The 26,620-nt window shown below is 42.8% G+C and overlaps 4 protein-coding genes across 4 annotated transcripts; 2 read left to right on the forward strand and 2 right to left on the reverse strand.

The window, feature by feature from the left end:
• Positions 1-351: 351 nt before the first annotated feature.
• LOC115762219 (slit homolog 3 protein) lies at positions 352-23,413 on the reverse strand. The gene is made up of 6 exons (XM_030704353.1): positions 22,953-23,413; positions 3,856-4,246; positions 2,138-3,328; positions 1,923-2,069; positions 1,588-1,673; positions 352-1,525 (listed from the first exon to the last, which is right to left on the reverse strand). The coding sequence occupies exons 1-6, from the start codon at positions 22,967-22,969 to the stop codon at positions 895-897; spliced, it is 2,463 nt and encodes an 820-aa protein (XP_030560213.1). The 5' UTR covers positions 22,970-23,413; the 3' UTR covers positions 352-894.
• Positions 5,271-7,129, forward strand: LOC115762222 (lysozyme). The gene is made up of 4 exons (XM_030704356.1): positions 5,271-6,302; positions 6,364-6,452; positions 6,517-6,580; positions 6,646-7,129. The coding sequence occupies exons 1-4, from the start codon at positions 6,146-6,148 to the stop codon at positions 6,777-6,779; spliced, it is 444 nt and encodes a 147-aa protein (XP_030560216.1). The 5' UTR covers positions 5,271-6,145; the 3' UTR covers positions 6,780-7,129.
• Positions 7,916-10,977, forward strand: LOC115762220 (lysozyme). Its single transcript, XM_030704354.1, has 4 exons — positions 7,916-8,149; positions 9,962-10,123; positions 10,185-10,337; positions 10,452-10,977. The coding sequence occupies exons 2-4, from the start codon at positions 9,964-9,966 to the stop codon at positions 10,631-10,633; spliced, it is 495 nt and encodes a 164-aa protein (XP_030560214.1). The 5' UTR covers positions 7,916-8,149; positions 9,962-9,963; the 3' UTR covers positions 10,634-10,977.
• Positions 23,414-24,845: 1,432 nt separating the features above from the next.
• Positions 24,846-26,574, reverse strand: LOC115762108 (DNA methyltransferase 1-associated protein 1). Its single transcript, XM_030704209.1, has 4 exons — positions 26,403-26,574; positions 25,955-26,344; positions 25,309-25,898; positions 24,846-25,245 (listed from the first exon to the last, which is right to left on the reverse strand). Exons 1-4 carry the CDS (start codon positions 26,501-26,503, stop codon positions 25,025-25,027), a joined length of 1,302 nt encoding a protein of 433 aa, XP_030560069.1. The 5' UTR covers positions 26,504-26,574; the 3' UTR covers positions 24,846-25,024.
• Between the last annotated feature and the right edge of the window lie 46 nt (positions 26,575-26,620).

Consider the following 26,620-nt stretch of genomic DNA (forward strand, 5'->3'; position numbering starts at 1 on the left):
TCGAGTTTGTTTCCGATAATCGATAACTTACTCCGTTTCCAAGTTATCGATAAAAATCGATATCGATATCCTGTTTTTGGGCAATCTTTGTAAATAATAAGAGCTAGAATCACCAAACTTGACATGTAGCTTCTAGAATAGTATATATATTTGCATTTGATGTTGGAAGAAGAGGGTTCAGGGTATCCCCTAGTCGGGAGCTCCCGACTAGAACGTCTTACTTGTTGTTTTATGCACCGCTATCGAACTCCGCCCACAGAAGCATTTAAAAACAATTTGTATGGACTGCATTGTGTGTGTTTATTTTGATTATTCTGGTACTTTCAACATTTATTTATCCTGTTGCTTACTTATAATTTATTTTGTGTGTGCTTGGTATGTGGTTAATAAATTATTAAAGCCTTATGCCTAGGGTCATGACTTACAATTTCTTAGGGCTAGAGGCTAACATTAGGGACAGAGGCGTCGTAAATATTTAATTCTACTTCTAACAAACTTGTTACGATTAGTATACAGCAAGGGAGAATAGTTCGCTGCGGAGTGCCGAATTCCAAATACCCTTGCAGACATTTTATTCCAGATCAAGAATACATAAACTATCTGCAAGGGCATAAAGTTAAGTATGGAGAGGGAAATATATATAGATAATTCCTCTTAGAATTTTATAGTAAATGTGCAATAATAGCTTGAGGAGAGAGACTTGCTTGTGTGGGTTAGTTTATGGCACAGTTTGGTTAGTGTTAGGCCAAGTATTTGGATTAGTGCAGGAGCCCTAACAGCGGCTCGTCCTTATAAGCAACTACTCTACATATGTCTTAGGGTATATCGGGTACAAGTGCTTGTACTATCACAAGATTCCAGCGATTGGTTGATTGGCTGAGTGCGGGTCGCCCTTTACAGGCTCGTCGTTGCCTGCAGTTTGAGGTAACGCGTCCCGTTCTCGGCATCCGCCATCCGAGCTATGTGATCCGAGGCGGCATAGCAGGTGGTCGCTGTGGGCGTGCCCGGTCTGCTGCTGTTGCCGCTGCTGTGGTTGTTGTTGTTGTTGTTGTTGTGGTGCTGCATGCTGTTGCTGTTGCTGCTGCTGAGACTAACATCGCCGGCGCCGGCGCTGACGGCCACGCTCTGACGTATGCGTGTGGCGCCCCAAATCAAGACGACCACGGAAGTGACCAGGATGCCCAGACCCAAACCGGGCAGAAAACTCTTGTTCAGCGAATCGATGACATTGTAGCTGTGCATCAGCGTTGGCGACGGCGGCACGGAAGCCGGCTGCTGCGGATGCATTTTCTGCTGGCTGCCCGCAATGCTGTTGAATTGTCGCTTATTCAATGGATAATCCTCGCCAGACGCCAAATGCTCCGACTCCAGCTCATGCGGCGTGTAGTACGGACGACGCTGATACTGGCGCAGCACGGGCAATGCGCCGGGACTGCTCAGCTGCAGCTGGGTTATGTTCGAGCAGCCAATGTTAAGCTCTGCCTTTGGATTCTGCTCCTGCACCATGACCAGGCAGAAGCGGTAGCTGCAAAGCAAAGCGAATTATAAGAAACGTGTGGGGATATATATTCAAAGTATGTCACACACCTCTCGCCTATGTCCAGGGATGAGCTATCGGGCACTATGACGCTCACAGTGTTCTGACCATTGACGACCTTGCTCTCACAGTGGATCTACGGATAGAGAGAATTGATTTTCGATTAGATCAAAGTTCGCATTAGAGTCCTGGGTTGGTTAATTCATGTACATCAAACTCGCTTACTCAATTGATTAGAACGACAGACTCGAACGATTCATAAAAACGAAGTTCGAGCAGCTGGTTGTAACAACATGTTCGAAGCGATTCGAGTTTGAAGCTCGCTCGATCGAAATAATTGTTCCAATATTTAAAACGCGTTTGAACTCTAGTTCCATTTACTTACGGGTGAATTGTCTATGAGTATCTCATTGATGTTTTCCTCCTTGTACACGAATATGGCATCGCACATGTAATCCTTCTTACTGAGATTTAGCAGCCAGGTCAATATAAGGCCATAATCCGCAGAGTAGTGCAGTTCGTGCAGAATAATCTATGGTGCGAAAAATGGGATTAAATTTGAATTTCCATTAGAGAGAGAGAGCTGCTGGGATAGTATACCTCCTCCGACAAGTCCTTGACGTGGGCTGAGGTTTGATTGGGCTTGGCCAGCGTTTCCAGATGCTCCATTATATTGGCATTGTCCTTCTCCACATTGTCCATGTCGCAAGTGAGCGTCTCGACGGGCACCTGCAGCAGCGGGGCGCCTTCCAGACGCGGCGGCGTCACGCAAGACGCGCTCAGGCTGGACGACAGCTTGGAGACCTGCAGCCATTCGGCAAAGGGTCGTATGCTGCAGTCACAGGACAACGGATTATCCTGCATCTGCAGGCTCTGCAGCTCCTGTGCCCGGTCCATGGCATTCCGTGCCACAATGGAGATGTCATTGCCGGCCAGACGCAGCTCACGCAGCGAGGGCAGCGGCGCAATCAGATCCGAGGTGAGTGCGCGCAGAAAGTTGTGCGTCAGATCGAGCATCGTGAGGCGCGTGAGATGCTGCAGCGAGGCGCTGGAGATAGCCACAATGCCATTGTAACTAAGATCCAGACTGTCCAGGGCGCCGAGGCCATAGAAGGCGTGATCCTGCAGCACATCGATCTGATTGTGGCGCAGCGAGAGGCTAACCAGGCGCGAAAAGTTTGCCAGCGCCTTGTTCTGTATGCTCTTGATCATGTTCCGATTGAGATTCAGATTCTCGAGGTTGCGCAGGCCCGGCAGCGTCTGTTCGCTGAGCGGACCATTCAGATTGTTGGCCGTCAGATCCAGCTGGCGCAGGCTCAGGCACTGGCTCAGCGCCTTCAGGCTCTGCGCATAGTCGCCCAGCCGATTGCCGCCCAGCTTGAGCACCTCCAGCTTGCGCAGGCTGCTGAAGGTACGCTGCGATATGCTCGAGATCTGATTGCTGCTCAGCTCCAGATACACCAGATTGCTCAGGCCCACAAAATCAGCCGTGCCCAGCGCCTTGATCTTGTTGTTGGCCAAGTCCAGGCGCTCCAGCGTGCTCAGCGTGGACAGCGCATTCCAGGGCACGCTGAGCAGCGCATTGCCCGGCAGACCCAAGGCCTGCAGCGGTCCCTTGATGCCCAGAAATGCGGACTTGTGCACACGCTTGATCTCGCCGGAAGAGATGACCAGGCCGTGCAGCGAGATGCCATCGAATATCTTGGCGTCGCTCAGGAAGGTCACGTTGCGCAGCGAGCAGTCCAGCAACGAGATGGAATAGGGCGAACTACGTAACCTGTCCGCCAGCAGCTGTGGGTAAAGGAATATCGAAAAGAACTCGATTATACAACTGATGAAAATGGAACTGGATCTAACTTGGAAATCAAACATATTGCTTCCCTCGGAAGAAAAATCTTCGCTCTATACTAAGGTTGGTTAAGACCTTAATTATGAAAATACTTATTTAACTGTGTGAGACCTTAAGGCGTCGCATTGGTTTAAGCCCTGTACCTAATCTAGGGGGCAAGGGAAGCATTATTCTTTGTTCTTTTGAGAAGGATTAGCTTAAAACTTACAGAAAGATTCTTTTAAGATTACATTTTTACTAGCTCTGACATCAAAGACGCAAAGCTACTAATGAAATCAAGTTGTCTATATACATAAGCTTTTCTTAATCTCTGACTATCGGATGATCTTTATTGCAAACAAACCTGCCCTGGGTTAGGTCTACTAACGAGAAACCCCTTTTCCACCCAATAGAAAAATGTCTCCTGTATTCTCTGAGCTCTGGATGATCTATGATCTAAGGAAATCAGCCCTGGCTGGGGTCTACTCACCAAAAGTCCATGCAGATCGATGTTGCAGCGCAGCGTGTGGGGCAGATCGCAGCCGCACTCGAGCTCAGCGTTGCGTGTGCCCGAAATGTTGGGGCACTTCCACTCGAGCAGGCCATCGGTGTCCACGGGCAGCGGCAGCGAGGAGACCTCCTCGGCCTTGCGCTTCTTGGGCGAGCTCTTGTTAAAGTATTTGCCCGTCGCCATCTTCGACTTGGACTTGGGCGTGACGGCATTATAGGCGGACACAGCCGCAGCCGATATAACATAGGCGCTGACTGTAGTGGCTGTGGACGAGGTGCTGCTGGCGGGAGTGGTGCTGCTGGGGGTGGCATCCTCCAGCAGATCCTTCAGCTGGTTGGCTGTGGCCAGCGAAAGAGCCAGCAGCAGGCAGCTGAAATGGAAAAATTTCGTTAGCTCATGGAAACTTTTTTCATATTTAGTTGTTGTTGTTGTTGTTGTTGATGTTGTTGACAAATGTATTTGTGAAATTGCATTTGCATAGAGCATAAGTGGAAGAATTGGAATTGTGCGTTTTGGTTTTTTAGGTCAAGCAGCGCAGACACAGCCCGAGATAAACTTACACAGATACAGCTGCAGGCCGAGCTACAAATACAGATACGGGGCGATAGTCAGAGATACATTCCAAGATATGCATCTGTGCAAGACAATTTGCCAATTTAGCGCTTAACGCAATCAAAGGCGTGCGATTTATTGTCTGAGATACTTTTGTAACGCTCGCATAAATAGACAAATAGGCTACGGCGACGTGACATCGATTCAACGGCCGAACACACACATTTCCCAATTTTCACGCCATCTCTTTCCACAGCTGAAAGCGAAAGCAACGCAATAACCGTTCATGTGACATTGTTGTTGCAGTTGTTATTGTTGTTCTTGTTGTTTTTGTTGTTTTTGTTGTTGTTGTTGTTGTTGTTGTTGTTGCTGATGACGTTGCCCCCGCATGCTAATTGAACTTGTTCTAATGCTACACTAATGAAGTGATATGTTGATTGTGGCATGAAACATGTCTATCAGTAATAATAATAATAATATAATAATAAAATTTATAAAGAGGTCGCTGGTTCGAATCCTACGCTAGTTATTGCATTTAATATATATCTATTTGTAATTAAAACAACAAGAGAGGTCGCTGGTTCAAATCCGCGTCAAGGTTTGAACTAAATATATCTATCAGTAATAAAAACAACCATAAGGCAGCTTGTTCGTTAGCCAAAAAAAAATATAGCGGTCGCTGGTTCGAATCTAGCCTTGTTCCTACATGTAGTGTGATGATTTAGTCATGCAATATGTCTATCCGTAATAAAAACAACAAGAAGGTCCTTAAACAAAAAAATAGAGAGGTCGCTGGCTCGAATCCGATCCTATTGTTTCAATGTATTGTACTATTATGATTTTGTCGTAAAATCTGCCTTTTTGTAATAAAAAAAACAAACAATTCGTGAGCCAGTGTCTTGATAAAGAAATTAGAGAAGTCACTGGCTCGAATCCCAAGCTAATGCTCGCATATAGTATGAAATATGACTGTCAGTAATAAGAACAATAACAAATAGTGAGCTTGTTCCTTAGACAAGAAAAGAGATGTCGCCGGTTCGGATCCTAGACTAGAGCTTGAATGTAGCAGAGTGCTAGCTGAAAGCTCTAATAGCCAGTAATAATTGAATAGTAGTTTAGGCAATTGAAGAAATTCTTGTCTTAGCTTGCTCTATTCCAAATATGTTAGATTGATAGGTGTAGGACCTATAATAATACTGATAGGTTTTCCACCTTCTCGGTTCGAAGAGCCCACAAAAGGTTTCTAGGCATCTTAATATATTTGCTGAGCCGGAGTTATAAAACATGTCTTGTTAATCCCAGAGAGACAAGAGTTCGAAATTCTATCTATAAATTCCTTTAATGCTCGTGCCACTGAAAGTCATTAACTGGATCAAGTTTTCATTGCCAAAGAGAGCCCTTTTGATATTTTCACTTTAGGAATTTGCGTAAGGGTATTCAATCTTCGTCAGGCCCAAGCCCAGCTGTTTGATCTTGTTATTGTTGTGTGTCGTATGTGTGCCAATTTGTCCAGCAATAAAACTGCGTGCGAGGCTTTAAAAGGTCCGATTTCGGGCGCTACGCGTGTTTAGTTGTAGTTTGGCAGTTGCTGCGGAAGCGCTTTACGATTAAAGTGGTCCAGGCACCCAAACGACCAATCAATCAGTCAGTCAGTCGGTCAATCAGTCGGTCAGTCAGTCGGTCCATCTGTAAGAATCGATAGTCTAGAGTTAAACAAATGGCTGAACGGTGCAGCAAATCGAACGCCATTGTCCTGAGCCTGAGCCTGATCCTGCTGCTGTCGCTGTCGGCGACGCAGTCCAAGCTGCTGACACGCTGCCAGCTGGCCAAGGAGCTGCTGCGTCACGACTTTCCGCGCAGCTATCTGTCCAATTGTAAGTAGTTGCTGTCAGTCCAGCCAGTCGAATGCTTAAAACCCCTAACCATTTGCCGCAGGGGTCTGCCTGGTCGAGTCGGAGAGCGGTCGCAGCACCTCGAAGTCCATGCAGCTGCCCAATCAGAGCGTCAGCTACGGACTCTTTCAGGTAGGTGCCACGTCATTTGGCCAGCGTCTGTTGCCATTGATTACTCCAACCAGCCCATCAACAGATTAACAGCAAGAACTGGTGTCGCAAGGGCCGTCGCGGTGGCATCTGCAACATCAAATGCGAAGGTAAACCCTAGCTTTAGCCCGTTTATTTTCGCCAAAATGTAGCCCAAAATCCAATTCCTCGACAGAGTTCCTGAACGATGAAATCTCCGATGATTCGCGCTGTGCCATGCAGATCTTCAATCGTCACGGCTTCCAGGCCTGGCCCGGCTGGATGAGCAAATGTCGCGGCCGTACGCTGCCCGATGTCTCCCGCTGCTAAGATCACCCCTCTACTCTCTCCCCCCCCCCTCCACCCATCGAAATGGCGCCTCTGGCATTTTGGAGGAGCCGAGTTCAGCTTCTTAGTTCTAAACATATATGCTAGCTGTTAGGTTTAAGTTTCGCTCGATTCATTGGTTCATTCAATTATATAATAGACATATTGGGTTCATATTGCTTCAAGATTACGTTTTTCCAAGAATTGCCCTTATCAGTAAGACGGGGGAAAAAAACAACAAAAACAACACAAAATGCAGCTTTTCAATTTGTTATTTAAACATTCCTCTGCCGATTCCGCCTACTATGCCGTGTTTGCAAATAAAGCTAAAGGTAAAGGGTATATTCGCTTGCATCTACATATATGAAGTTTTTCCAATTTGTCACGCTTTCTATCTAGAATATCTGAATAGTTAGCAAAATTTGGTAAACTCAGTCTGCTTTAGTTTCTAGAAGTTGTTTAATTGTGTCTGCATACTAAAAAGCATGAATATATACCCCTTAATTTTAGTGGTATTCCGGTTAGGTGATATCAAAGTAAAATTTTAACTAAACTAAAAGAGAACTCACTGTAAGAAACGCTTTTAGTCCTAGTTACATTTTAACACTTATCGATATTTATCGATTTTGAGGGATTGGGCAACTGTTTTCGAGTAAATAAGTTCGATAAATCTTGGTGATCGTTGGGTTTGTTGGAGAGAGTCAGGCAAAGCCGTAAATTATACAGAGTATCTCGCAGTCGTGCTCACCGCAAGCATTTCTTGAGATAACCAAATTTGATCAATTGATAAAGTTTTGAGCAACTGCTGATAAGTGTGAGCAAATACAGAAGGTGTTCAGATAAATTGCGAAATGCGCCAAGCCCAAATAAACTGCTTTCCCCAACAAACAAGTAGCTCGGGCAGGGTCTGATTTAGATATATACATATATATAAGTCTCGGCTTATCACTAAATCGCAACAACAACTACATTATTTTAATACGTATTTAGTGGCGAGTACAGAGACAGTTAATTTGTATTTTATTCATTTCGAGAGCGAAGAGCGCAGAGAGCAGCCGCATAAATAGGCGGCACGTTGAGCGCAAGTTTCCATTGAATGAGAGTTTTTTGTTTTGGCAAGAATACTTTTAAATTATTTGCATTGTTTGTTATATATATATTCATTTAGTATCTGTGTGGGGGCCCGCAGCGCCGCACATGCGAAGCGCCAGCTCAAACTATAAAGCCTCTCGAAAACTCGAATACTCGAATACAAAAGAACAGATCCGCAGTCGCATTTCGTATCCGCAGTCGGAATCGTGTTGAAACTAGTTTTTTTTTTTTCTTTATTGCCGCGTCGCGTCTGCCCCACAGTGTTCAGTTAATTAACAAAGGTAAACATTGTAATTGCTTCGTAATTAAGTCAAGCAGCGCTTTTTAGCCAAAAAAAAAAAAGATTGTGCGTCTATTGAATACAAAGTATTTGGCAATTGTTTTGCTTTAATAAGCCATTCGGCTTGTCGTGCCATATTCCTAGAGTTCTATATATATATATATATATATATATATATATATATATATATATATATATATATATATATATATATATTTATACCCTGCACCCATTCAAAATGGGTATAAGGGTATATTGTATTTGTGCAAAATCCAAATGTATGTAACAGGCAGAAGGAAGCATCTCCGACCCCATAAAGTATATATATTCTTGATCAGCATCAATAGCCGAGTCGATCTAACCATGTCCGTCTGTCCGTCTGTCCGTATGTATGAACGCAAGGATCTCAGCACCTATAGGACCTAGACCGATAATCGATACCTTAGTCTGTTGCCAAGCAATTGATAAGAATCGATATCGATATCCTGTTTTTTGGGCAATTTTGGTAAATAATAAGAGCTAGAGTCACCAAACTTGACATATAGCTTCTAAAAGGGAATATATATATGCATTTGATAATGGAAGAAGAGGGTTAAGGGTATCCCCTAGTCGGGAGCTCCCGACTAGAACCTTTTACTTGGTATATATCTATTTGCAAATATCAGCAGCTGTTAAGGCCCGATCGGATTGTAGTCCCACAATAGCACAGTCTTAAAATGAGTTGAAATATACGATTCCAAGTGTTCCAAAATATATATCTTTTATCAGATAGCAACAGCTTTTTAGCCCCGATCAGTTTGTTTCTTGGAAGTTGTTTCTCCATAATAGGCCCGGTTTTTACTCCCGGCCTGAGTATAAGTTTATATATTTAATTCCAAGAGCTATCAATTCCCGATATTTGTACGCCCTTTTTCAGATTGAAAAGAAAGATTTGCTATATCTTGGGCTATTGCCAGTGGCGGTGCCATAAAATAAATAAATTAGTTACAGATCATTAACAATTTTATTATGCGACATATTCAGAGAAACGTTTAGGCAAAAATGTTTATAGTAGAAAACTTTATTGCTTTTGCTAGTTATCTCATCTTTAGTGTATGCCTATATACATTTCGTTTTAATCACAATGACAAGACTTTCGCATAGAAAACGTATCTCCTCGCTGGATTATCCGCAGCTAACAGACAGGTTTTCTTTTGTTGCTGCTTTGTTTGCTTAGCCGCGACTTTTTGGTAACTTTCTGGTTAAATCAATAGATATTGTGCTTCAAACAATGAGTTAAAAGATTATTATTCTTATTAATAAGCTTCAAAGTGCTAATAAATGGCACATCATAAATGCCATGGCAGCCGGGCAGCTGTCTTTCCGCTGGATTATCAACCTTAGCACAAATTTGTGTCTGAGACAAAACAGAAAACTACGAACTCTAAATGGCCTTTTATGTTATGATAAACAGACGAATCTCTAGAAGAATGTTCTTAGGAATGATAGCCCGTCTAAATGAAGCTCGATTTTAAGGGCAATCGAGGCTCCCCTTTTGAAAATCGCACATAATATGCCCGAGAAATGCATGCTTGAAGTTTTCCCGTCCGTATATTGATGCACCCAGCCCAGCCTGTTGAACCTTTGACCTATTCGTGTGTAGACACAGCAATGTATGCCCATATTTAATTAGGCGCATTTAGCGGGGTAGAAATCGAGTGCCCATTCCTGGAACCAATGAATATAATCTACATTTAAATACACGCAAGCCCACATACACTAACATTTATTTGTTTTCATGTACCGAATGTCAACACAACGCGATTGCTGACAGAAATGTCGCGTGAAAATGTTCGGATGACAGCTGCACTGCTGCTCCTCTGCCTGCTGATGATGATGGGTGCAAAGGGTGTGGAGTCCAAGAAGTATATGCGCTGCGAGCTGACCCGTGTGCTGGTGGAGACCTACAGATTCCAAAAGACGCTCATGTCCAATTGTAAGTATTTTTTTATCCATCTTCGAAGTTTGGGAAATTATAATAATGCTAAACTCTTTAGGGATCTGCCTGGTGGAGCATGAGAGCTCCTTGGATACGAACAAGGTGACGAGCAAAGAGAACAATAGCAAGAACTATGGACTATTCCAAATCAACAGCAGGGACTACTGTGCCGAGGGACGCCGGGGTGGACTGTGCAACATGAAATGTGAAGGTAGGCAACATAATTTCTCTTATGTCGTTCAAATGCGATATAACTCCGAGATATTTCGCTTGTAGAACTTAATTTATTATATTCTATTTTAATTGATATTCAAATGCTTTTCAGATCTCTCCAACGATGATATTTCGGATGATATTGCCTGCGCCAAGACCATACAACAGCGCGACGGCTTCAAATATTGGAAGGGCTGGAGTCGGTATTGCCGCAACACACAGAACCTGCCCAATTTGGATGTCACCTGCAAGCTGAGCACTTTATCGCCCATACGGAGTCCCAATTCGTTTTAGAAAGCCAGCATGATTCAAATCTCTTCAAGCGGAACTACTTAAGTCTTAGTTTAAGAAATCCCGTTCCAAATTCAATGAATTTGCAATCACAATTGGAACTGTTGACAATTGTGCACAGTTTCATTTCAGGTATTAGTTCTAGGCATTCTTATTTGTCAGCAATGTTTAAGAAAATACTTTGTGCATATATATTATACAAGAGTTGTAAACATTAACGTTATTTAACACCTTACTAGGCCGCTTTAAGGACTATTGTGATGTGGCTTGGACAAAAGTAAGTCCTCGTCCTGCTGATTTGGAATATACAATAAAGAGGACGAAAGTCCGTCAAAAAGCTGAAAAAATGGAGACTTTCAGGGGCATCAGGTCATGGGTCAGGGGCATGAAAAAAGGGCATATTCTGTATCGAGCTATAATTTACTGAGATATGGCCATTTAAAGTTTTCGAAAAATTGAAATATCTCGGGAAAATACAGTCCCCACAATCATGGCGAAATTATGTCGTTTTAAAACGACATAACCTCCGCCGCTCTAAAAACTTCATACGTCCGCCTGGAGATATGTCGTTTCAAAACGACATAATCTCCGCCGCCCTAAAAACTTCATACGTCCGCCTGGAGATATGTCGTTTCAAAACGACATAATCTCCGCCGCTCTAAAAACTTCTTACGTCCGCCTGGAGATATGACGTTTCAAAACGACATAATTTCGCCATGATCAACCGCGGATCCTATTAGAGTAGCTCTTCTACTGCATACTTTTAGGCCGCCCATAAAAATCGCTTCAAAACGACATAACTCTGCCGCTCTAAAAACTTTATACGTCCGCAAGGAGATATGTCGCTTCAAAACGACATAACTCCGCCGTTGATCATGGCGCGATTATGTAGCGACATGTGTAGCATACCCGAAAACGCACCCTTTGGGTGCTGTTGGACGGGTCATTTTTCATAAAAATCCCAGCTGAAATACCAGGCGAACAGAATCAGCAAGTAGGTGGATACAAAATAAAAATCAGCGACTGAAAATTTTCTTTGCATACCCTTAAGGGGCATATTGGGCCGTTAAATTCAAATTTGATTTCAAATGAGTCCCTCAACCGTCGAACAAAAATGAACGTTATTTTCAAAAGAAATTGTTAATCATAACGTTATTTAACGCCTAACTGGGCCGCTTTAAGGAGTATTGCCTTGGCCAAAAGTAAGTCCTCTTCCTGCTGATTCGGAATATGCAATAAAAAGGACAAAAGTCCTTCAAAAATCTGAAAAAAATTAGACTTTCAGGGGCATCAGGTCATGGGTCAAGGGCATGAAAAAGGGGCATTCATACATATTGTGGACCATATCCTTGCGCATTCTGCAAGGCTTAGTGCTTTGGGGATTTAGATTCACCAGGACTATATCTGTGGTATATGACCAAAGATATTGGGGTCAACTAGGAACCGTCTTCTGTTTCGTAGGCAAGCGTGGCTGATTTTGCTGAAAACTACAAAATCCGCAGTAGCTCAAACGATATTACTCTTGGGAAACGGGACTTTGATATTTAAATAACTGAAATACTTAAATATCTCGGGTAAATAAGGTATGATTTCGCGATCACGAACGGTCTTCATTTGGCTGAGATAAGTCTTTAAGTCTTTCATACAAATTTCAAATTAAAATATCTCGGGAAAAAACATTACGGAATGATATACCTTATTCTACTCGTACGGATGCCAACTATCGATTGGCGTCCAAAAATCTGCATTCTAAGACTTGTCGTTTCGGAAACTTTGATGGCAATCGATTCTATAGAACTCCGCAAGTTTTTCGGTCAATTACTTTTTTAAGCCAATACGAAGTTATAAGGGTATAATATTTTCAGATCAGACAATATTTACCCGAGACATTTCAAAAGAAATCATCAAAAAAGTTTTAATTTTCGAACCGAGCTCGATTTTGAGAAAAAACGTGATGTAACCTCTTGCCTTTTGGTCGTTTTGGGTCAGATATATATATGGCTATTTAAAGTTTTTGACAAGTGAAATATCTCGGGTAAATAGAGTCTGATTTTGGAGTGATATACCTCTCACATCTCTTATGGATACCGACTATCGATGGACATCCATATCCGCTCCACCAGTCCAAAGAAGTAGAAACTTCCAGGATTGGACTTAAAATTCCCGAGAAGCATCCGGAGCCTAGAATAGGCAGCGCTATATTCTGTATTCATAATATTATTTGTTGCTGGCAAAACTGATAACTTTCATGATAGGAAACGCCCGTCGAGTTGGCATAAATTTCTAGTTTTGTCACAGATATACATATTTATAGCAGCAGCATGTTTTATATATTCAGCTAGCTCTGGCACCACGCCCACGCCCACGCCCAGCAGCAGCAACAAAGATCAGCTAGACGTGGGCGTCTTGACTTTCTGCAGCTTGATCTGAACGCCTCGGCAAACTCTGGCGACATCGGGCTTGGGCATCTGTGTACTTCCTGGACGCCTCCTGCTGCTGTCTGTCTGTCTGGTTGCCTGGCTGCCTGTCTGCAAGGGCGTAGGGCAGCCTACGGCTTTTTGGCCTAATGAAATGCAGTTTGCTGTAGGTAAGAGCAGAATGAATTGTAGCAGCCAACGCCCGTCTCCAAGTTAGAAGACACTTTGGCAAGGTTCTCTGAACTACTTTAGATGCAGATACATTTATGAGCGTACACTTTGTAATTGATAGGCTGTGGCTAGTTGCCACAGTTGGGTAATACAAAACCAACAGCAATTCTCGCACAATTCTCCGGTAATGTCTACAATATCATTTGCATTTCCGTTCAACAAAAGCGGCATTTCCGTTTTGTGGAAACAAACCGAAAGCGAAACAATGCAACATCTTTTTTTTTTTTATTTTTTACTCTACAACGCGCCGCAGCTCAGCAGGCAAGCGTGCAAGCGGCTACAACAACAGCAACAACAACAACAACAACAATAATAATAATAATAATAACAATAACAATAACAATAAGCACAATACGCGGCAGCAGGTGAAGCTACAAATGAAACTCAAAAATCAGAGCGTAACTACAAAATTACAATGCGCAATGGCCAAACATGGCCAGAGCTGTTGTTGCTGTTGTTGTTGCTGCTGTTCCATTAGAATGCGTTTTGCATATGTACGTGGTCAAAATAAATCACAAAGAACAACAACAATAACAACAACAACAATTATGTGTTGTGCTTTGCTGCGTAGTTGTTTAAAAGGCAGCAACATCCTCTGCAAAGCGGCCGCTCACCTCAAACATTTTGAAATGCAGCTCAGCGCCCGACTCCTGCAAGCTGGTCGCCTAGCTTTAAAGCAGCAGGCAGACAAAAAAAGCTAGAAAAGTAGCTAAATTATAGCTATCAAAACAATTCATCAGCGTTGAAAAGCTGTGTACTGCCCTTTTGCTTGTTTAAGCTATGTATAATTTATATACTTTACTTAAAAAATTATTATTTTTTTTTTCTTCTTTGATGAATATTTATATGTTGAAAATGTTTATGCAGAAATGTGAAATATACATTTGATAGAGTAGAAAACGCAAATGTTCTATATTTGATGTGCCTTGTAAATATTATGTCCATGGCAATGCTCATGTTAGCCCAAATTCTGTGTGCTAATCCACAAGAACTTGGTTAAAAGCTGTACAGCTGGCATTTTATGTTGCTTGCTTTACTTAAAGCCAGATTTGACAAGCTTGTGAAGTTAGTAAGGTTTGAAATTTTGTAAATTTCCTGTCTTTTAACTTTAAGGCAAAAAACGCGGCATAATCTTAGAGCAAGCAGATGGTAAGCTTGGTGCTATGGTAGTTTTACAATGCAACTTGAAGCCTTGTTTTGAGTGAGATTCGCTCAGGCAAGGCTGGCCAGTCGAGCCAAAGGCTTATTGTGACAATAAGTAAGTTAACGGAAAAAGGCAAAAGGCGTTTAAGGAAAAAAGCCAGAATTGTTGCTGCTTGGAAAACTTAACCTTCACTTTGTAATGAGAGCCAGTTTTGACGGGAAACAAGCTAGGCTAGCTGCACTGCCTGCAACGCCCTTTTTGTCACGCCAACTGGCCACAACGACAACAACAACAACAAGAACAACACAAAAACAAATGGCCAAATGTAATGTTCGAAACGTTTCAGTGCGTTTAATTTCCGCTGTCGCTGCTGCGGCTGTGGCTGCTTGTGTTTTGGTCAGGTCGTCAATGTCGCTGGCCAGCTAATTATGCATCAAATGCATTGACAACAACAGCAACAGCAGCTGAAATTTGATTGTGGTCTAGGCCAAAATCAACAGACGCAGCGACCACGCCCTTGAGCTGGAGCTGATCTCCTGCTGCCTTGGCCTTCGTTGATCCTGGCTGCTGACTCAGCGCCCAGGCGAGATGTGCTAATCGCATATGCATTTGCCTGGCGTCTAGACGGCATTGGCAGCCAACTTGTTTGCGATCTCAGGTTCTGCTTTTTTAGCACACGCTCGCTAATCAAGCCAACATCAAGAGACGCAAGAGCTGCACACCAAAGACGCCAACAGGCCAATCCGCAGCCAGTTTCACATTAACATTCTTCTCAGCAGTCGCGTCTCCCACGCATTAAAAGCGTGTATATATACTATTTAATTTATAGAAAAGTTTAAATACACTTTCTTAGTGCTTACTCAAAACTATTCTATAAATATGTTCAGCCTCTTTTCTTTACAATCAATTCCTATTTTGTACAACTACCTTGTAAGTGTTAAACTCCGTGATAATGTTCATGTTAAAGCTAAACTCTATACTTTCAAAGCACAAACTCTATACTTTCAAGTCTAGCCATCCCTTTCTAAGTGCTTACTCAAAACAATTCTAGAAAAATAATATGTAAGGCCTCTTTTCTAAACAATCAATTCTTCTGCTGTTTAACTACCTTGTAAATGTTAAGCCACATGTTCATGTTCATGTTAGTGCTAAGCTCTATATGTTCAAAGCCACATCTATCCAGCTGCTAGCTCAACTCTAGCTATTCAATCGAAGCTCAGAGCACACCCAGAGCTGTTTGTGTAGGCGCAATCATAGCGCCGCGAAAAGCCATCCAGCAAGCCGGCAACAGCGCTGGCCTCAAAGCAAAAGCAGCTCTGGCCAAAAATGAATTCACAACTGGCTGAAATAAAGGCACGTCAACGGAAATAAACCTTCTTTTTCATTTTGTTCCCCTCTTTCTCTTTGCTTTGTGCTCGCACAGCCAAATGACTCAAAATGTGTTGTTGTTAACGGCATTGCAGCGTTTTCTGACGAACCAGATGAAACTCTTTTTATACGTGGAGCTCAGTGCAAATGGGCTAGAACAGGGTATGCTGATTTTGTGCACATTTATGCAACAGGCAGAAGGAACAAGCTTTGATTCTGTGAAGGAAAAAATTTCTATTACAACCAAATTCTACTTGAGAGACAGCTTTTTTCAAGCATAACCAAAGACTTAAAGAGCTAGGTGTAATTTTACGCATGCTGTCACATGCACAGCTTTGTGCTCCATTTTTAAGCCCTGAAAGTTTCAGAAGGATCAGACAATAAGCAACATAGTTAATCAAGAGGAACAAGGGCTAGAAGGGATGCATGCTTATGTGTGTGTGTATAGAGGAAAGCTATTAGCTCAACGTTGTGTCGAGGGTATCTTCCAGTCGGGCACTCCAGACCGCAACACTCCGAACTTGTTGCTCTTTTTGCTTGCAGACGTGCTCTGAATGTGGCCATTCTTGCTGCGATGCTGCGTTGATGCTGACGATGTGGAGATACAGATACGGATACAGATACAGATACAGATACAGATACATATGATAATGATGTTGAAATTCTGAAAGGCTGGGTGTGTGTGTAAGTGTGTGTGCGACACCACACACCACGCGCAGCTGACTTTTGAGTCAAAAGTTTCGATGACTATCATTAGCGAAACTGATTTAGAAGTTGGGCCCAGTCTACGGCCAACAGATGAGTTCATTTCGCTGCGATTGGGCTGATTTACGAAATCTCAACCTGTTCGCAGTGCAAGCGCAACAACAAAGGTGTTGGCCCGCCCGCTGCGCTTCATTTGAGCGCCCACTGTGCAATGGGGCACGAAAAAAAGCAGATATATTAATAAGAAAAAAATAAAAACAGAGGCGATAATCGCTGCAATCGCGCAGCCTGTCTCCAGCTGCTTAGCCAGGCCAAAAAGTGAGCGCATGCGAAAACTGATTTTCACATAATTTAATGCCAAATTGGCACGCAAGTAACACACACACACACACACACACACAACAAAAACAATATATCGAAATTGTCTTTTTTTTTCAACATATTTGCGCTCCCAAAATGGCCGAAAACATGCGATAAGCCACTGAACAATTAAAAACGCGTTTATTGTTGTTGTTGCTGTTCGCCTTCTTTGGTGTGGCAATAAGCCAAAGTCGAATTAAATAAGCGAAGCACGCGCTGACAGCGCCACGAACTGCAAATGCCCTGCCAAAGTGCTTAGATATATAATGAAAGTTCAACATATATTTGCCAAAATTTTAAAAAATATTTAAACATAATTTAAAGACATATTCAACTTTAAGTAATTGTTAAGAATTATTTTGATTAGTTAGCTAAGCAGCCAAAGCTTGCCTAGGGCATGCGCTCAGGGGCAAACAGTGCCTGTTAAAAGTCAACGACAGTTGTGCTTACTTTTTACTTGTCACTGGCAATGCGGCAACAAATTGTTGCAGCTGCTACCGCACAGCTGACCCGAGGCCAGAAATTTGTTAAGCGAAAAAGTCAAATTAGGCAACATGTTGCCAATAATGACAGCAACATGTTGCGGCAAGTAGCAAAGGCCAAAGGCCAAAGCTCGAGTTGGCTTTGCTAAATTCAATAACAACCTGCTGCTGCGGCTGCTGCTAATGCTACTGCTAATGCTAATGCTAATGCTGCTGCATTGTTAACGCTCGAGCGAGCGCCAAAGCAGCATCAAAATACGCTCGAAAGCGCAACGAAATTTAACTGCCGCAGGCGTAATGACAGCCATGTGCACATGAATAGAAACAGTTGTATCAAAATGTGCATTATATATGATATGAGAGAAGCAGGGGAGAGAAGAGGAGAGAAGCGAAGTAGAAGTATGCTGACATACAGCAAACATTCTTATACTTATGTGTATAGAACGATAGAAGATAAATATATACAAATTTAATATATAGCATCTTATTAAAATGTCAGCTGTAACTATTTGCATGCCCAGTGCTGTAAATGGGTATACACATAATTCAGTTGCGAGCACTTTGATGCGTTTCTCAGTTATTTTCGCAGCAAGTGTGACAAATGAAATTCATGCACAACGCGTGAAAATAGTAAAAGTTGCGGCCAGGCAAAGGTCAAAATGTCACGCAAGACAAACAGAGAGTGAGAGAGAGAGTGAGAGGGGGGTGGGGGGGAGTATCTGCCTTTAAGTAGCTGCAACCACAGACGTGCGGCAAACAAAAGCCACCGCAGCAGCAGCAGCTGTTGCTGCTGTTTTCAATGCAAACTTGTTGCTGTGTGGAATGGAAATCGTATGCGGAGCAGGAAACCGTCAAGGGATTTGATTGTCGTCCGTCCTTTACAAGGGTTTGCCTGCGAGTGCGCATTGTGTGGCTGCGTATTAAGACGGAAACGGATGTTGTCCTTGCGCTCCGGCAAAACAAACAAAAGCCCATTCCCAGGAATTAAATGCAGGCAGCGCTTAAATTACACAAATGCACTCACACACACACACACAAACATATATATATATATCGACAGCAAACAGTAGCACGTCTAGTATTTATTTCTTTTGGCAATGAGCTCAGTAGCAGCTCCGTCCACAGAAATGTGTCAAAAGTAAAGCCTATTAAGCAGAAAAGTAGCAAAATTGCGGCCAGCGCTTGAAATGCTTTCGCAAAAAACGAAAGACTTAGGCAACAAACTCGAGCAGCGTGCCAGCTAGGAAAGCGGCCAGCGTGGGCAGCGCACTTTTGTTTTTTTTTTTTTTAATTAGTTAACGTGTACGTTAACGTTAACGTGAACGTCAACCATAAGCGTACCAAAGGCAATTTCAATGAGCATCCTACGGGCGCGCGCGGGCCCATAAATAAAACGCCAAATTACTTTTAGTTGTAGCTGCCAATGCCGCAGGCCGCATTCATATGCAAATGCCATACAAAATACACACACAAATGAAATGTGTTTAAGCCAAAAAAAAAATGCAGCGGCAGCAACGGCAGCAGCGGCAGCAACGGGCTGCAGTGAATGAATATAAAAAACCAATTTAATTTAAATGAAATTCAGTTTGTGCAGGTAACAGACCCAAGCTACGTGTTGTTGTTGCTGCTGCTGTTGTTGTTGCTGCTGCTGCTGCCTCTGTTGTGGCTGGAACGGAAACGGGCCAGGTTCTAGAGTCCATAAAATGAATGATTTGGGCGGGCGGCTGCAGACAAATCCCGGCTTAAAGTCATTTCGAAAACGGTCTGTTTACCTTGCGGGATTAACCAACTGCTGTTTGCATTTGTATTTCATTTGTTTTGTGTTCATTTCGAAATATTTGAATGACCAAGTTTATTGGATGGCATTATTATTGGGCCAACAAAAGACGCGGCCAAGAAACTTAAACAAAACGAAAAATTGCTGTCACTTATTAGGCATTTTTAATTGTTCAAGTGCCGCTGCATACACGTGAGTGTGTGTGTGTGTGTGTGTTCAATTATAAAGTAATTTGCCTAACAAACAAACAACTTCACAAAAGCAGCGACCAGCTCAGCAGCAGCAGCAGCAGCAGCAGCTGAAAATAAAAAACAAAAAACCCCAGCAGACGCCCACACATTTCCGTTTCTCTCGGCCCACTCTCGAAATAATGTTAACCAATAATTTTTGTTGTACTTTTGTTTGTTTTTGTTGGGCCACAGATAAAAAACAAGTTTGTAAACTAATTTGCAGCCGCTTGACAATATTGCCCGTCATTTAAATCTAGAGACACACAAAGAGAGACTAATACAAATACAAATGCAGATTCAGCTACAAATATTGATATAAATAAAGATATATAGATATAGATATATAGATAATTACATATATATTTAGATAGACGAACATGAATGGGCAAAGTGGAATTATAGATAGACGATAGTTGCACTTGGCGCTGCATTTAATTTTCATTTATGTCAAAGATGTTTCCTTTACTAAAGTATTATTATTGAAATGTCATAAGTATTGATAGAATTTAGATATATATATATATAATTCAAATATAAACTAAGCTGTTAAATAAACAGAAAAACATACTTTAGCTGTCTGAGCGTTGCACCAAGTCGCTGGCTCAAACCCAGAGAAATGAAAAGTGAACAAAAGATGTCAATTTATCTTTTCAGTTTGTACGTTTAATCTTGGGCAGGAGTTTGCCAATCTCACACATATATATATATATATATATATATATGTGTTACATATTGAGCTATATTTTGCTTGCCAAACAACATGACATATTCAGCAGACTCAGCAGTTGGCAGCGTATTAGCTGATGACTGAAAACCAACCCAAGTTCACAGCCCACGCATCGCTCGCGACGACGACGACGACGACGGCGCCGCCAACGCACGTGCATAATGCTAAATCGGCTGTTAATTGCGACATTTCGAAAGTCAAGACCCGAAAAAACAAAAAAAAACACGCCATATACTTAACACATATGCCAGCGCGTCCATAAAGCGTCTTTTTTTACGGCTCAAAACTAATCGAAGCAAAACCAACAAGAAAAACGGAAGAAAGTCAACCGATGCACATGCATGCTTTTCTTCTTTTTCAATTTGCCTCTAAATGGCATTAAATGAGCCGCACAACTGCGCCTGTCTGCGTGTGGGCGTGGTCAAGCGGCGAGCAGTTGGTCTAAAGTTGCGTTGCGGAAATGAATTGAAAATGGATCAAATTAATATTATTGTATGTTTGTAAGAGGCTGCTTGACAATGCGGCTAACATGCCACACACACACACACACGCACACACACACACGCACACACACACACACACACACACACACACACACATGCAGTGGTATTTTAGCCCACACGTAGCGACATCAGTCTGTGAAAAGCACCGAAAAACCCACACACAAAATGCCAGCCGCTTAACTTGTATGTCAAGAAATTGTAGATGCTGCTTCTTGTTGTTGTTGTTGTTGTTGTTGGCTGTACGAGTATTGGATGCTGCGGAGGAGTATGCTAAGTGAATGGCTCTAGCTGTGCACTGCGAGAAATGTGCCAGTGCTTTGTTCATTAGCAAGGAAATTGCCCAGCCAAAGAGCACAAATTGAAATGCAGCTGCAGTGAAATGCGATGCGTTCAAAAGTTGTGCTTAATATGTGCACAAACGCAGCCAGTTATTTGATTGCTGCTGCGGCGACATACTTATCGACATCAAGTGGGCAGCAGCTGTTGTTGTTGCTGCCAGTTGCCAAATTTGGCAACTTGTTGTGGAGCAGCAGCAGCAGCGGGCACAACAACAACAGCCCCAACAAGTAGCACAGTTGTGTGTTTCTTGTGAAGACTTTCCTGCTGCAAAATGACGGCTTATAAATGACGCCCACAGCCAGGCCAAACAAAAGACTTAGGCAACGAACTTGTTGCCAGCTCAGCTACACACACACACAAAAGAACAACACAACAACTGCGGCTAATGAGCACATGTAAAGCACACTAAAAAAAATGTATATAAACATTAATTATGTACATTTATTCCCTCGCTTATTTCTGTTTTATTTTGTGCTCTTGTCCGAAAATAAAGGAAACGTTGTGGGCGTACGAAATGAAATGAAAATAAAACTTTGTTTATGTGCAACTGGCGAGCGCGGCAGCATGCTGTGAAAATTATGAACTAAGGAAATTAGAAAACCTGGAAAGGTTTTTCGAATAAAACTCGACAGAGAGAAACGAAAGAAAACAACGACAAAGCGCTAATTGCGCTTAAACTGAATAGCTGACTGTGTGTATGTGTGTGTGTGAGTGTGCGTGGCTGTGTGTAAGGTGCGTAGGTTGAACAAACTTCTTGTCGGGGCCCCGCTTGGAGCCATTCAAGCTGTCAACAACAACAACAACGACAACGACAACGAAAGCAATCACATTACATTTAAGTCTTTCGTCTAGGTTTTCATTTTCTTCAATATGCACACACACACACATAGACACATGTCTGTGTGTTTATAATTTTTGAAAACTTTAACGCATTTTGGTTTTTAAATGACAGCAGGCAGTCGCAATAATTGCCGCGCAACGGAAGTGCGGCTGTCTAACAAAGTTAGCAGCATTTCATGAGCTCAACCAAAACCTCATGACGCAACGCATCAGATTTTACATAAATTATATTTATTTATAAATAAGCTCTGGAAGAGTTCAAATGTCTATGACACATGTTGCTGTGACAAATACTATTAAACACAATAATTATATATTACTTAACGAACTGAAACAGAGTTCATAGGCTCAATATGAGCTTGATTTGTTACATCTGTGCCCAAATAATATAATAGATTGGGCCTCGAAGCAAAGTTCATAGGCTCAAAATGAGCTGGAGTTTTTTTATTTGCGCTTTAAAGCATCGCAATGTAATTGATTCCCATTACAAACAATTTAAAAGAACATAATTTACATAGGCTTTCATATAGATAACTGAAAGACAAACTAGTTTTGCATTGTTTTATTAACTTAAATGCTGTCATGTGAATTCTGAGGCAGGAAGCTTAGGGATCGCATTCCCCGGATGAGAAACTTGCCTGTTCGTAATTCCTTTGGCATTGCATTATAATATTATATATTCCATATCGTTTCTATCGTTCGATATTTGTGCTAAATACAATTCCTTCAAGTTCTGCCAAACAAAGCGGACATTATAGAAAATGAAACCTAGAAATTCGAAATACGAATCAGCGCTGCCTAATTCAATAATTATAAAGGCCTCTTTTAACTGCCAGCTATATAATTAGCTCTAAATTCAAGGCCTGAGGCCAAGTCGAATAAAAGCATCATTAGACAACAATTTGCAATTAAGAACATTTTCAATCAACACACAATTTTATAGAGTCGCGATAGATATATATGTATATGGATCAGGCAAATGTATGCAAACAGGCACATTTAACATGCAGATCAGGTGGGCGTTGTCAGCTGGCTGACAGTTTAATATAAATTTTGGTTAATATAATCAACAACAATGTCGCTGCTATTGAATAAACATAGCAAATTGAATGGCCCTCATTTTCAAACTGCTTAAAGAGTTCAAATAAAAAGGCACATAAATAAAGGCCGTGTGTGTGTTTACCATAAAATGAACTCACCTTAGTTTGGGCCACATTTTGTCGATAGCAGCTAGCTATTTGTATTTGTCTGGAGTCTCTGCCTCCCACTCGCTGGGTGCGATTTATCGGCGTGCGAAACTTAAATAGCAGACTATGCGAGACGATAACCGGGCCGATTTATCAGTCAACGAGACAATAAACCGCATTAACTTGACCGAATGTTTTATCTACCTGACAGAGCAGAGCAAAACTGAGCTGAGCTGAGCTGCTCCAGAACGCAAGTAAGCGCTTATTTAAAAATGCGATAATGATCTTTACGGTGCACTTGGCTGGGACCAGAGCCACGACGGGTCTGGGTATGGGTCTGCGTCTGGGTCTAGTAGGTAACAATAATAACAATGCGCCGCTCAGTTGACACCGCCGGTCAGAGACAGAGACAGATACAGAGACAGGGACAGGGACATGACGCACACAGCATTTCATTCATGAACAAGTACAATAATCAAATACGACTATCAGGCACACAAAGAACCGGAAACGGATGCGACAACGTTTGCTTTTTGCTGTTTGTTTTCGCTCAACCCGGCTGCAGGACTCTTAAGGGCTGGCTGTGCGCGTTTCAGGTAACAAGCTAACGTTAAATGCCGACGGCCATTCAGAATTGTCAAATTAACATTTACAAGCGCATTTGCATTTGCATTTGTCGGCTCAGATGCATTTCACGTTTTTACGTTTCGACATTTATTTACCATGTGCCTTTGGTATTTTTTTAGGTGTTTTTTTTTTTTTTTGCTACTCAACAAGCGAATGACTGAAGCAACGAACTTTGCACTGCACAACGTTTGCGCACACTTTATTTATTATTTACACAACTGTTGCATGCGGCAGACACACTGAGAGATTGAAAAAACAGAGGCACGTTTCGAGAACAGCTAAGCCAGCTGCCAGCAACTGATCGCGCCGACGACAAAAACTCGACTGACTCAGAAACGAGCTCAGGTAAACGAGCTCGCGCCCGACACACAATGATGATTCGTACATGTTTCATTCACAAATACTGGTCGCCGCTTCAGCTGCTGCTGCCCAGTGCTGTTCGTTCAGCCGTTTTCTAACTGAATTAGGCTGTTTTCACAGATCGTCCGCTTGAAATTGTTGCAAATTTTCACTATTATGGCCAATATGTGCTCAGAGAACTAATTAGGTTATTTTCAACACTGAATATGCTAACATTTTTTAAGCGCAGCTGGCAAAACTAGTATCAACACTGAACACTTGCTCCTATGCCAAATTACATTGAGCTTCTTTTTTAAAGCGGCAGCTGGTCACACTGATTCCAACAATAAGCTCCTGATCCTATCATATTGTCACATGTAATACAAATAATCTTAACATTGAATTCAGCTTCTTTTTTGCAGCGGCAGCTGGCCACACTGGTCCCAACATTGTCGCCTAAATGAGATGAATCAATTTATCAATTAAATGCAGCAATTTTGTAGCTAGTTTTATATTGCATTCAGCTACTTTTTTGAAGCAGCAGCTGGCAACACTGGCGCTGAGTCAGGCGGCTGCTCGAATGACCGACCAGTCGACCGCCTCAGCGCTGTGTGGGCAGCAGCAGCAGCAGCAGCAGCAGGCTTTGAATTGTACATTTCAACGCAGACAATTCCACAAAAGTTGCACTGCGGCAGGCCAAAGATTGCGATTGCATGCCAGCCATATTTGGCTAACACACACACACACACATACGTCGCCGTGTAACCCAAATTCTGTTTGAAAACTAAGGCCAAGATCGTCTGGAGCATGGCTGGAAAAATAAATAAATCACAGCGAGAAAAAGTTCTCACACTCGCGGCAATCGCATGTTGACCGTTGGCTATTTGATTTTCACATATGATCAGTGGCCGCAAAAACAATTTTCTTCGTTTTTCCGTTTATTCTAACAACTAACTAGACTGGGAGTAGCGCACATGTACAAATATAGCGAGTGGCAAACGGCAAACGGGTTACGCGCCGATAGCAACTGTTGTTGATGTTGGTTGCACTGATTAGTACACGCCGTGCGTATTGTCTTCCATGGAAACGGACGCGTCTGCGTCCAGCTATAAGCTGCCTTAATTTGCGCTAGGGTCCAGCGTTTCGCTCTTGATGGGCACCAACGAGGGCGGTATGTTGAGTGTCTTGCCCGGACAGGCGGCCTCGTATTGATGCTTGAGGCTCTCCATCTCGTAAATGCACGTGGAGAGTGCCGTGCGCAGCTCGCAGAGCAGCACCATATCCGAACGCAGCTCATTAAAGGATGTGCATATGTCTTCCGTGGGAGGTGGCGCAGGATCTGTGGCCAGGTGTCAAGCCATTTAAAGCCAATACAACTAAACTATCATTTTATGCAACTTACCAACTTTGAACTCTTGTATGGCCTGCTCCAGCGCTTTCACCTTGCGCTGTCCTATATTCGCGGGCAGTTTCATCTTTTGCGAGCGCAACGATACCCCAGAGCCACGCAGATCGGCAAACTTGATGCCGCTGCTGCCAATTTCGATGGCATTCACCACAGAGTCCACTTTCGAGGGTCGCGGCTGATGATGCACCTTTTTCTTGTGCAGCTTCTTTTCGTATTTACGTGTGCTTGGCGTATTGGCCGCGTGCTCGTTCTGCTGATCCGCTTGGGAGATCAGTTTTTGTAGATCTTGTGTTTTGCGCTCTCGCTCCTTTTTGCGCGCCTCAATTTTCTTCATCTCATTGATGAGCATTTGCTCCTCTTCCACCTGCTGTGTGGTGCGCTTGAAGAGTTTCTCTAGCTGCTCTTTGCGCCGGCGCTCGTGCTCGGCATCATAGACATATGTTTTCTTCTCGCTGGACTGATTCTTAGCCTTGGCCAGCAGTGCAATTACTTCATAATAGCGCTCCTTAAGCTCCTCCACGGTTTTGGCGCCATGCTGCTGGCGATTCCAGCGATCCGCCATCACAATAAAGCGCAGGTCAAACCTTGATATGACTATGATTGTTAGATCAGTTGAGAACATACATATTTCACGACTTACCGTCTGGCCAGGTCGAAGAGATGATCCGTTTGCACCTTGCTCCAATTTTGTATGTTGTTGCGCAGGTGTGCATTGTACTCGGTCATTGTGTAGCTGGGTATCTCCAGTTGCTTATTGAATTTGGCGAACGGGTAGTCTGTGGAGTCATCGCTGACGCGTTTCCAATGATGAAAAACGGCCGCATCGTTGCGCGCCGGATTCGAGAATGGCGCCCACTCCCATTTGCGCACCTTCTTCATGCCCAGCCGAGCCTTGTTCTGTTTGTAGCCCGCACCAATGCCCAGTGCGGTGTCTGTGGGCAGCAAAGGCGGTGCATCCTTCTTGTCTGTGTACAACAGCGCAAAGACTTCGCGATGCATGCCCTCCGGACGCCGGGAAGCATGTTTGGTACTGCAAAAAAAAAATGTTTTTTTGACGGGAGTAAATTGGTGTGTGCTATGCCACTTACCGCTCGAAATTGCGCTTCTTGGTGGCAAGAAAAGAGTCTCTGGTGATTTCAGGCGTATTCGCACGCTCAATGTCCAAAATATCACGTACATCAGCCGACATCTTGCATTAATTTTACAATTTAATAAAATATGTGAGAAAATTGCTTGTTTTGTATGCGGCTGTCGACTAGTGCTGGTTAACGCTGGACAAAGACTAATCGATAGCACTGTTAACGCA

Source organism: Drosophila novamexicana, unplaced genomic scaffold (assembly GCF_003285875.2).
Source record: "Drosophila novamexicana strain 15010-1031.04,08,12 unplaced genomic scaffold, DnovRS2.1 tig00000564-arrow-pilon, whole genome shotgun sequence".
In the NCBI taxonomy this organism is placed as follows: domain Eukaryota; kingdom Metazoa; phylum Arthropoda; class Insecta; order Diptera; family Drosophilidae; genus Drosophila; species Drosophila novamexicana.